The sequence below is a fragment of the Musa acuminata genome, chromosome BXJ2-10 (assembly GCF_036884655.1).
Source record: "Musa acuminata AAA Group cultivar baxijiao chromosome BXJ2-10, Cavendish_Baxijiao_AAA, whole genome shotgun sequence".
Classification (NCBI taxonomy): domain Eukaryota; kingdom Viridiplantae; phylum Streptophyta; class Magnoliopsida; order Zingiberales; family Musaceae; genus Musa; species Musa acuminata.
This window is the reverse complement of record NC_088347.1, coordinates 20,824,253-20,836,027: the sequence shown is the minus strand read 5'-3', so window position 1 is coordinate 20,836,027 and position 11,775 is coordinate 20,824,253. Positions and strand designations below refer to the sequence as shown.

Here is an 11,775-nt window from a genome sequence, read left to right as displayed (position 1 = left end):
TTCGTGCGTCTTCTGCACACAGACGAGCAGGGGATCGTGGAGGAAATGAAGGCACATTTTATATTGGCTGACTACACCTCTATCGAACAACATCATCAAGTGTCCGTCACCAAACAACATCATCGAGTCAATATCCGTCACGAGCAAACCATTTCCCCATCTTTCTTTCATCTACGAGCGAAATCCTGCATCATAACTCACCGTCCCTCCCTCCCTCGGTCGAGATTATGGCCTTCGCTTGGCCTTCTGCTTCAGAGCTGGAGAAAGTTGCTCTGCTGTAGCAGTCTCGGGTGATGCTTGCTCTGCACATGGCCATAGCGAGCCAACCAACCGAGGCCTACCGTCCTGTTGCCTCTTCGGCCCAGCCTGCAACAGCATTCATTGTCAAACATCAGCTGCGTGCTGAATAATCGTTGTCTGCTATCGTGGGTAAATAAATTAACAGGAATGTCAGCAAAACCTTCTAGCAAATGGATACACGAGTTCTATGATTCAAATCATGGGTTTTCCAGGTCGTAGTAAAGAAACAAGCTTACACTTGCAGGAATCAAGCAGGAAGCCATGTATGAAGCCAATTGGCCACTCTATATATTTCTATTGCTATTGCTACAAGCACTTTATAGAGTGCTTGCCCGAAAAAAAAAAGAAAACAAGGATGCCTTGCAGAAAGATCAAACACGAACTTGTCAAACTAAACTGGCCCTAAAACATCAAATTCATGTCCAACTTGTCAAGCAAACAAACAATTACCTTCTCCACAGGCATTGAAGCTCTGCAGCAATACAGTCTTGAACAGAGACTTGAACCCGTACTTGGTCTGCATAGGAACAAGATAGTTCAGAAGAAGCTCCAAAATCACCAGCCTTCTCTTTTGTTTTGAGAAAATAAAGGTTGTAAAAAAACACGCAAAGTGATGAAAGTGGCAGAGAGATGCATGCTGCCAGAAGACATGAGATTAGATTAATATATGATTCTATATGCAGAGTCCCTCCTATCTAGCCCTGGACCCTGACAAGAAAGGGCAAATGAATTTACTTTGCTGGGCATTAGTATCTTTTTATATGTCTTGAACTATACAACTGATTAGCTGGAATTTATGTCAACATCGAAATCAGATAAATTTGAACAATAATGAGGAACCCATGTATTAGATGCAAATGAATTTACTGACAAGGAACACATGGTTTAAATAAGATACGCACATCTAGAAACATAATAACAGGAACCGGATAGCTTTCTCAACCAACAAATACTGATGAAAACAAATTTGCATTTGATGGTACAAGAACACAGAATTGTGCATGACAAGTGTAATATAAATCAATGCAGGAAAAATTAGATAAGGACCATAGTCAGCTCCACTATTCTGAAGCCTCCTCCAAAACCAATATGAAACCACGTTTGTGAAATAGGAGACGAAGTTTTTGCATGTTAGCTTCACATCTCCAGCACTATATTGTAGAACTATGAAGAAGGTAGTTTGCTATTTGGAATCCTTAATCAACACAATATCAAAGGTCACATCAATTGTTACAGCCATAATTAATCCAAGTGTAGCTTCAACCCTAAAATTTCAAATGGACTTACTTTAGTTCATGCTTACTGATTGCTGTCCTTAATTTCCCCGAAAAAGGAAAGTTATCCTATTTGGCAGTTCTAGTCAAGACCTGAACAGTGGCATTTCCTCATTGAATATGTGGTCATGCATACTCCAGTAAATCAAATTATCCATGAAAAAATGAACCAATTTTCTCTTCTGTGCTCTAGTGGAATATACATCTGATCATACAGGCAAAAGGTAAATTTTTTGGTCAAAAGAGAGATTCCAAAATGGCGAATCATTCAGATCATTAGCAAATACGACAAAAGGAGATTCAGTCACTCACCCAATGTCCTCTTCTGTATTATAGGTATCTTGTTCATTTGTATCAGAGCAGAAAAGATAGGGATCATCTGTGCAAAAATTTTCTTCAGAAGATGATTTCTTGGAATTAAACAAGTTCAGCTTGTCAAGTTGTTTGATCCTCAGAGTAGTGGCATGAGCTGCATTAGCTGAAAAAGACCTCGAAAACTTTAGAGTGCAACAAAAGCAGCTAGGTTGATCTTCAGTTCCTTGGATGTTCACGTATTGACCCCCTTCACACACTTCCATTGATGGATCAGTTTCTTCTTTGCATTCTTTGGATAGACCGTCTTGTACTGTTCTACTGACCATGGTATTTCCAGTGACAAGAGCATAACCATTACTTGCATTTGTATTTACTACTTTTTGATCAAAGGAATTTGAACTATACATGGTATTAAAATGCAACTGCTGCTTAATACATAAGTCTTCTTTATGATGAGATGAACAAAATTCAATTGTCTCCTCTTTTGTTCCAGGCAGAAGGGAATCCTTTTTGTTTGTCACAGTTAAATCTGATGTTTGTTGCTTTCTACCAGTACAGCAAAACAAACTGATTGATGACTTCTTTTTGGCTGTCCTATTTATTGGGACAAGACTGATTTTAATATCCACCTTGCATCCAAGAACAGTTTGAAGAGAACCTATAATTAGTTCCCAGGATTCTTCCACCCTTGATACATGATCAGGATGACAAAATTTGAGTTCAGCAATAGCCAGACCTAAAAATTAAAATGTAACACCAAAATTGAAAACCTTTACATTAGCCAAAGAAAAATGAGGAGAAATGAATCAAAGACAAACATAACTTATAAGAGATGATAGCAGAAATTTCATACGTTATATGAAGTTACCTCATCTATTCTAATGACAACAGTTATATACTACAACCTTATGTGAAAGAATAACTAGACTTAGATTCTTGGTCCTTTGACATATTGATATTATTAGTTACATGGAAAGACTGATCAATGGAAAAATCTAGATCTTTGCTCAGCAGAAACCATTTGATCCATTACTTTAAATTTCAGCCAACCTAAATATGCTTTCTTGGAGCAGCTATCATCCATGATGCTCTAGAATCACCATTTAGCTACATCTGGAGTTGCACATGATTTCATACATTCCAAATCCTTTTCTTGAATAGTTAGTCTTCTCTGAAAATACAAAACCTACTTATGTCTTGTCGGATTCTTGAGTTAGAAAACTAACCAGATCAAACATAGGTAACCAATACCATCAAGAATCCTGGATGGACTCCATTTAGGGAAAACTCCAAATTAAGCTTCATCATTTCAAGAACAATCTTTGCTTTCAACATGAAAGACCAACTCTCAAGGCTTTGACTAACACACACAAGTTATATATAACAAGGCTTATTAACATATCCTTACTATTTTCCTTCCCTCTATTGCTCTGAGAGAGTTTACTCTGAAAAGAAAAATCAATTGTATTACACAATCTGCACCATCAAAATTTAGATATCTAAAAGAACAGTCCCAAACTATGCAAACTTCTGAGTTCCTTGTTTTAGTTGTCCAAGTTCTGCTAAAAAACACTCTTGAAATACTACTTGCTATTTCTTCCTGGAGTACGTGGCATCTAAGCATGAAAGAATTTCCAACAGTGGTGATTTAGCATTAAAAAGTACTGTTTAAACTTCAATTATAGAATAGAAATGCTTGTTGTTCACGTGAATTATACAAACCTAGTAGACACCATACCAGATATCATCTTTTACAAAATTATATAAGTAAAATTTAGGCAAGCAACACTGAACGATTAGTATATATGCTTAAACGATTAGGTAAGTAATTACAGAATTACCAATTAAATAGAACACTAAAGCAAGAGATGACAAAATTTAATGATACTGTAGCTAAGTTACCTTCACACACATGGACTGATGACAATCTTCCCTCCTTCCACAAGAACCTTTTAAGTGAACTTGACTGGCAATTTTCAATGGTTCTCCTCCATATGTCTTCTAGTTCTCTTGCCGCATCATAATGTGATTTAGAGCTAGAGATATGATGGTTGCATACAGTAATAGCACTTTTCAAACTCTCCTTTGGTGATGCTACAGTCGGTGGCCCATCATCTGGAGACAACCAACAATTGCTTGTTAGCAAAGCTAACAAACTCATCCACCAAAATTTTCAGAAATGTGGGGATCTTCAGAACTCTGAAATTGAATCCTGGTTATTATTCCATTCATGACAAACTACTATCAACAATGGAGAACAACAGTGAATTCGGTTAATAACAAATGACATCCAGAACATCCTCCTACCTCTTGAGTATGAAACTTTTTCAGGTGCCTCCAAAGGGTTCATGTTTGTTGGGGGAAGTGATTCTCCAGTATTAAACTGTAGAAGTGCAGCAGTAAGCCATGTGGATTGATCTTTTGATGTCCTTAACTGCTTTTCAGTTTCAACCAGTATTTTCAGCCCATGCTTCAATTTTTCTTTATCAGCTTCAGCAACTGCATTGCCAATACTTTTCAAGATAAAGATCAGACACAACTACGTAAAATATAACATGCTTTCAGTTTCTCTAACAGGTATAAAGTAATGGCTAGGTTGCATTTTATATATTTAATATTTGGATTTTTTGAAAGGTATAAAAACTCAGAAAAAACAAGAAACATGACTTAGTGTTCTTTGCTTCCGAAGAGTCCATTTGGTAAATTTTGTGTAAAATTTTGGAAACTACATTTGGTAAATTTTGTAATAGTATAAATAGTAGGTATTGCAAGCATAATACAATCACCTATACTGTATATCGCAGATTGTGATCTTAAATAATGTTCAGGTTTCTTTCTGTTTGCTAATACCGGATATTGTGTTCATTATAAGCATAGAGATAATCAAAACGTACTCAAGCGGATAGATAGTTAAGCATAGAAATATAGAGAAGCATGCATGATTGATGAATAATTAAGCTGAACTGTAAATTTGTTGATTGTTCTAATAAGATCCATACAATTATTAAAAAATTAACAAAATTTACATGCTGTTGGAGATAAAATATGAAGGACAACAATGAATATGACAATGGCAGATGCAAGCATGTATTCCAAAAGCTCACTGAATCTGGAAGGCTCTAATCGACATCCACCAGAAAGAATATCCATGATAAGCTTTGCAAGCTGAGATGTTAATTGCATGGGATCAATTCCAGAGCTGATAAGCTCCCTAGCCCTTCTAACAGTACCAGAAGTGTCTGATGAAAGTGCCAGATGTAACAGATCAAGCAATTCATCATTAGATATAATTCCCATCTGAACAACAAAGATAATGAAGTTTAGCTATTGTTTTACTGGTTACAAATGCATGAAACTAGTGCAGTAGAAAAAGAACTTCAACCACCCTCGCAGAGAAAAGCAATGCAATATTTATCACTCACTAGTTCATATGCAAGAGATGTGATTATCCCCTTTCCAAGCAAAGCCAGCTGATCAAGGGTGGTGATTGCATCACGAAGAGAACCATTGGATTCAGTAGCAAGAAAGATCAGTGCATCTTCTTCAAATTCCAATTTTTCTTCTAGGCATATTTTTTTCAACCTTCCAACTATATCATCACTCTTTACATTCAGGAAGTGATACCTTTGGCACCAAGATAGAGTGCCACTAGGCAGTTTATCCGGGTCAGACGTAATCATAATAAAGGCAACTTGTCGAGAACGGTCTTCGATACTCTTGTAAATGGCAGACCATATATTCCTTTGCAGAAGCTGGCACTCATCAATAATGAAGATTTTGTAGCATGAGGAAGTTGGAACAAGAGCACTTTCAGAAAGGACTTTCAACGCATCTTTATGATTTGTTTCTGAAGCATCTAATTCTGTGACATCCCTGCTCCTTCCAGAGAAGACAAGTACACATTCCTGGCAGCATCCACATGGCCATTGTTCCTTGCAAGACTGGCAATTCAAAGCAGCAGCAAAGATCCTTGCTGCCGAGGTCTTACCTGTACCCCTAGGACCATGGAAAAGATATATAGGTGCTATTTTTCCTTTCAAAATGGTATCTAGAAGAGACTGAGCTACCTCACTCTGTCCTACCAGCTCATGAAATGATTTCGGCCTATATTTCTCACTTAAATTCATCAAACTATCATGATATGAAGCACTTACATGGTGATCTAATTCTTTATTTATCTGAGAATTCAACTGAAATTCCTGACCTTCCACATCAGAAGGAAGTTTTAGATCATGGAACTTTGGTACCATAGACCAGCAACAACTGACTTGACATCCATTGTTGTTGGGAAGAACATGGTCAACATTTTTGGTTGCAGACCCTAATAATTTATGGCCTAAAGCACTTGTACAAGTTTCATTAGCACAAGCCCAAGGAATCCCAGGATTGCGCATAAAAACATCTCCTTTGCTTGTATATGATCTTCTCAAGGCATCATATCTAGTTTGTTTTAAAGATGAAAAACCTATCATCTCAAACTGTTCAAACTCCCTACCATGCTGTGAATCTAGTTCCTTTTCTAATTGACTAGTACAACGATGAACACACTTCGAGTCGTAAGACCTGTTCATATGGCCACCACAAGATTCTTGAACTCGTGTGTCATTAGCTGAGCGCTTTGCCAATCCGCTCTTAGCAATGTAACTATCAGGAGCCAAACAATTGTTATCAGACTCACTGTCAATTCCTAAATCTACCATTCTTCTTCGTTCCCAATGATAACTCCCCTTATAACTCAAATCGTGCTTGTTATTGCTAGATCCAAATGTTGCACTACTACCGCACGAGCTTGCTTCCAGATTCATATTGTCAACCAACGCAGCAATTTTGCTCAGCGAGCTCGTATCAGGATCTCTCAACGATCGGACCCTCCTGAGAGCCACCAGAGTTCTTGAAAGCGGGATATCTACAGAATGCCTTCTTGCCTCGGCCATCTTTTAAAGCGTTCGGAAACCCGCTTAGCTCACATTTCGTGCTCTTTAAGAAGCAAATGCACCACCTTTCCACATCCTGCGGAACGAGAACATTGCAACAAAAACAACATAAACAACAAACCGAGTTGAGCTTAACACAAATGTATAGAAAAAGAACTCCAAAATCACAACTTCGCATAAGAAAAGCATCATAAACAAAGAAGAAAAAGGGAAATTACGCGCCGCGAATGGTTTTAACTTGTTAAAATTATCGAAATAAAGGCCAACAATTTTAAAAATAGAAGAATCCACAACAAAAAGAATCTAAAAACACCTTCTGGTATCTTACATTCCTCACCAAATGACGCTTCAGACTTCAGTAGCAGGGCAGCGATCGGTCTTAAAGGAAATGTAGATGGTGTCTAAAGGAAATTACCTCAAAGGGCATGACGTTGCTCCCGAAAACTTGAATCTCTTAGCATACGAGAGCAGAGAAGCTGACCGCAGCAGTAATAAAGATGACACCTTTACGACTACCCCGTCGAAACCCTAAACCCGGGGTTCGGAAGAATCGAGGACGGGGGCCTGCCCCTGGGCACGGGGAGGCGCGGGGGAGCGGCACGAGGGTAAATAAGCGGGCGGGGGATGGGCGCCATCGGCGCTGTGAGGCGAGTGAGCGGCGGGCGTCACGGACTGGCGGAGAGGTCAGCACGGAGGCTCTGCCTCGGGAAGCGTGAAACGGGAGGGCAGTATCGTTATTTCGGAGGGCGAGTGGGGACAGCGGAGGGAAGAAGCGCCAGGAAAAGCTGCGAGCCTGCGACAGTTGTCGGAACCCGCGCCGGGGGAGAGGAGGTTGAGGTATTAATTCGTCCTCGTGTTGGGCGGTGGCAGCGGCGGTCGATTCGGCTGTCAGAAGGAAGAAGAGCAGTAGCGGGGCATTTGGATGCGTTGAAGTACCGCTTATTGCGGGGCCCACTGGGCCCAAGTCCTGTTACGTGGGCCAGAGTTGTTGAACATCGAAGTAAATGCTGACCTAATTAAATACGAAGAGAGAAAATAAATTGATTTCCTTTATTTATTTTCTTTGAAATGCTCACAAACATAAATACGAGAAAGAAAATATTTTATCATTATTTATGAAATAGCAGAAAGTCATTTAAATGTTGAACCCAGAAAAGGAAGACAGATTATACTTCAAATATCACTGATTTAAATGATAGAAAGCGATTTAACTGTAGACCCCACAAAGGAAAACAAATTATGTCTGAAATGATAGAAACAGATTGATTTCCTTTTTTTTATTTTCTCTGAAATATTTGGTGTCAAATCTCACTGGATTTGACCAAAAGTGTCTCCTGAATGCTGATAAATAGGAGCATGAAAACAATTTCTATTTTTCTCTTAAATGACTGGTGACTTGACAGAGTAAAAGAAAAAGTGATTTTTTATTTCAGGCCCAATGGGCCCAACTTTTTATGTGGTCCAGCGTTCTTATAACAGCGTTCTTATTTTCTAAGAAATAATTGTGTCAGATCACACAGTTTGGATGTGACAAAAAGTGCTTTTAGAATGCTGACAAACATAAACACAGGCAAAAAAAAAAACAATTTCCATTTTTCTCTGAAATGATTGGTGATTTGACTTATACTGTTTTAAAAAAGGAGCGATTTTTAATTTCTGAAATGATTTATTTGATTTGACCCCAACTTTTTCATCTGAAACACTCGCTGTCAACTCCAGCAGTTCGAATTTGACCAAAAATGTCCTCAACTTACTGACACGCATAATACAACCAATTCTTCGTTTTTTTCTTTTATCGAATGACCCGTATTTATTTTTTGAAATAATTAGAGACAAACAATAAATAATAATATATATTCTCACAAATTAAGATAATCAAGATGAAGAAATTAAATGGTTGAATTATTATATCAATTATCTTTGGTATTTTAATTTTCATATTTTAAAAGTTATATTAATTTTTTTTGTAATAAAATATTTAAATTTATTTTTTCTCATATCATCGATTCGGATGAAAATATTGTAGAATTTATAACTGAATATGTGTTAATTCTATCTTACTTCGATTTATTATCTATTAATATTTTTGTTAATAAAATAAATAGATAAACGAAATTAAATATGTTATTTTTATAAGTATAAAATTTTAATATAATTTTTAAAAATATACGGATCTATCCGTTAAAGATCCAATATATATAATTAATTCTGAATTTTGATTAAATATACTTTAATTATTTAATTAATTTAACAATGAAGGTCTGTCGGGCTCACCGTGTGGGCTCCACGGTGTGTCCGATCGACAGGCAGGTCGTAGAATGGGGGTAGACCGCGAGTAAATCACTTTTTTTGCTGGTGAAACGTTTGGGATCGAAAATTATTTTTATTGTACTTGGTAGTTGATCTTCCAATGATCGTATGCCACGTCGTGAAGCTTATTCGTGGGCCCATCATCTCCTACCCAATGTAACATCGCCTTTCTTTTTTCCATACTTTCCTCGCCATCGTGGCGTACCCGACGCAAGTACCTGTAGCGTTGTCAGCGGCAGAGCGGGGCCCACATCGTGGTTCCACGAGTATGTCCAATAAAAACCAGACGGGGAAATTGTCAAAGGTGTCTGTTGGTTCTCAGCGACAGACGTACCTTTATGCCGTGTACGAACCGGGCGGTGACCGTATCACACTATTCTTATTTTCCATTTTGCACTTTGTTTGTTCTCGGCGCTCACTAATCCAATCTCTAATGGCCGCCGCGAGGGTTCTGCTCCGCCTCCTCGAGGAGCAGCCCGATTCTCGAAGCCCAAGTTCAGCAAGTCCTTCTACGGTTGGACTCCCGAGGAGCCGCAGCTCCAGAGCACGAGATCCACCTCGAAGAGTGCGGGAACAATAACCACGTCGACCCCTCCCCCACCTTCCGCCGCTCCTGCCGCGATGGCATCTGCGGCTCCTGCGTCATGAACATCGACGGCGACAACGGCCTTGTCTCCTTCACCGAGATCCCGTCCTTCTGCCGCGCATGTACGTGATCAAGGATCTGGTGGTGGACATGAGTAACATATATGGCCGGTAGCCCAGTCCAAGAGCGTGGAGTCGTGGTTCAAGATAGCACGAAGGATCGGGCGAAGCTGGACGGGACGTGCGAGTCTATCCTCTGCGCCTGCTGCAGCACCTCCTATCCCAGCTATTGGTGGAATCCTGAAACCTATCCCGGGCCCGCGGCCCTCCTCCATTCCAACAGGTATGCCTTGGTATTTCATTCGATCTTGTCTGGGTCAGCTTTGTTTCTATTATGGCTTCTAGTAGCGTAAAGATGTTAGCTGGAAAGAACAAAAATTGATGCGAAATATATTCTTTCTACTTGATGTTCTTTCATGTATAATCTATCTTTTCTGCTTGCGTAATGATTTCTGGTGTAGTTGTGATATGGTTTACAGTTTGATGACAGATATCCAGAATTACATTGCCAGGTTGAGGGTATGATGATCAGTCTGAGTTTGATGGGCTTTGATTCTTGAACTAGGTTTATTATTCTAAAAATTCTCCATGATTTACCATGGATGTAGATATTAAAATCTGCCTAAATTCAAAAGAAAAATGTATGTTATTCATAAGGATATGTTAGCTAATCATGACTCTAATATGGAATGAGTGTCTGTCTATAGGAGCTCAATAGGTTTGCATCTTCTTGATGTGTTAAGCTAGGATAGTTCTCTATCTAATGCCTATCTTGTCTCTAATTAATTTCTGGATGATCATTGTGATGTTTTAATAGGCGATTGGCTTTAGAAATCATCTATCTTATCTTCTTTCTTTGTGAAGTGTTTGACCATATGTATCAGTAATTTAAATAAGTGGTATATACAGATGCTGTCATGTGACAACATCACATATGGCCATTGTTCCCTTAGTACTCTATATGATTGCATAAATATTGTACGCAGCTGCATATAAGCAACTGCTTGTACATGGTGCACATAAGTATGAAAAAAGTATGATCGCATATGAGTTTATGTTTCCTCGTTGTTGTTATTATCTCGAATGTAGTATTATTTTAACACTGTGAAACAGGATAGACAATCATGTAACTTCAGTTAAATACACTTTTGTATGCTTCTTATACCTGATCACTGGGATGGCTTTTGAAGAATGATACTCTCTGTTTCCTTGTGTTTTATGTAATATATTGCGAAGTTGCGTGAAAAAAGAAAAATTCATTCCTTATGTATTCGAATATAATGTATTACTCTATAGGGAGCTGGAGATGAACACATAACTCGCTTAACTTTGCCTTATGAGTTTGGGAAGTCTTTTATGAGAAAATGGTTTTTGAAATTAATTATTTTTCCTAATCAACTTAATATTAGGAGACGAAATAGTTTGAATGTGATTTTTTACCTTTCAATTGAGCAATTGTTCAAATTGCATGTCTTCAAGGTGTTTGTTGCTGTTAAATTAAGCATGCCTTTTCTCTCACACCAAGGCTGGTGTTATTCATCTTAGGCCAAATGACTTGGCAGAACTAGGAACTTGGTTCTGTTATTGCAGGTCTAAAAGTCATAAGCAGCATTAGTGTGAACTCTACATTTGCACTGGGCCAAAATGAAGGATCTTGTTGCAAGGAATTCCTTCAGGCATCCAGCTCGCAAGAGGAAAGTTAACTAGCTTATGATTTTAGTGTAGGATATGTAGGTTTTGGGATCTTATTGTTTGCATCTGCAGAGCTGTAGACTAGACAGTACCTTCATGAAAAGCTTTGGTAGAAGTATTTGGGTTTTCCATCTTAGCGGATCATATGGTACCCGTGATACATTGCTTTCATCGATGATTGCAGCATTAAAACTCAAAGAGACTAGGTTGATTGCTTCTTTGCCAGCTCTTGATTGTAAGAAATCCGATACATCTGCTTTTTGAGTTCCACTCTCCACATCTATGGTTTGTTATTTTGTTGGTCC

The 11,775-nt window shown here is 38.4% G+C and overlaps 1 protein-coding gene across 1 annotated transcript; it reads right to left on the bottom strand.

Annotated features, from left to right (window-relative positions):
* Positions 1–37: 37 nt before the first annotated feature.
* On the bottom strand, positions 38–7,707 carry LOC135624432 (protein STICHEL-like 2). The gene is made up of 8 exons (XM_065128037.1): positions 7,239–7,707; positions 5,312–6,899; positions 4,994–5,186; positions 4,197–4,388; positions 3,792–4,004; positions 1,887–2,625; positions 751–817; positions 38–366 (listed from the first exon to the last, which is right to left on the bottom strand). The coding sequence occupies exons 2-8, from the start codon at positions 6,821–6,823 to the stop codon at positions 226–228; spliced, it is 3,057 nt and encodes a 1,018-aa protein (XP_064984109.1). The 5' UTR covers positions 6,824–6,899; positions 7,239–7,707; the 3' UTR covers positions 38–225.
* Between the last annotated feature and the right edge of the window lie 4,068 nt (positions 7,708–11,775).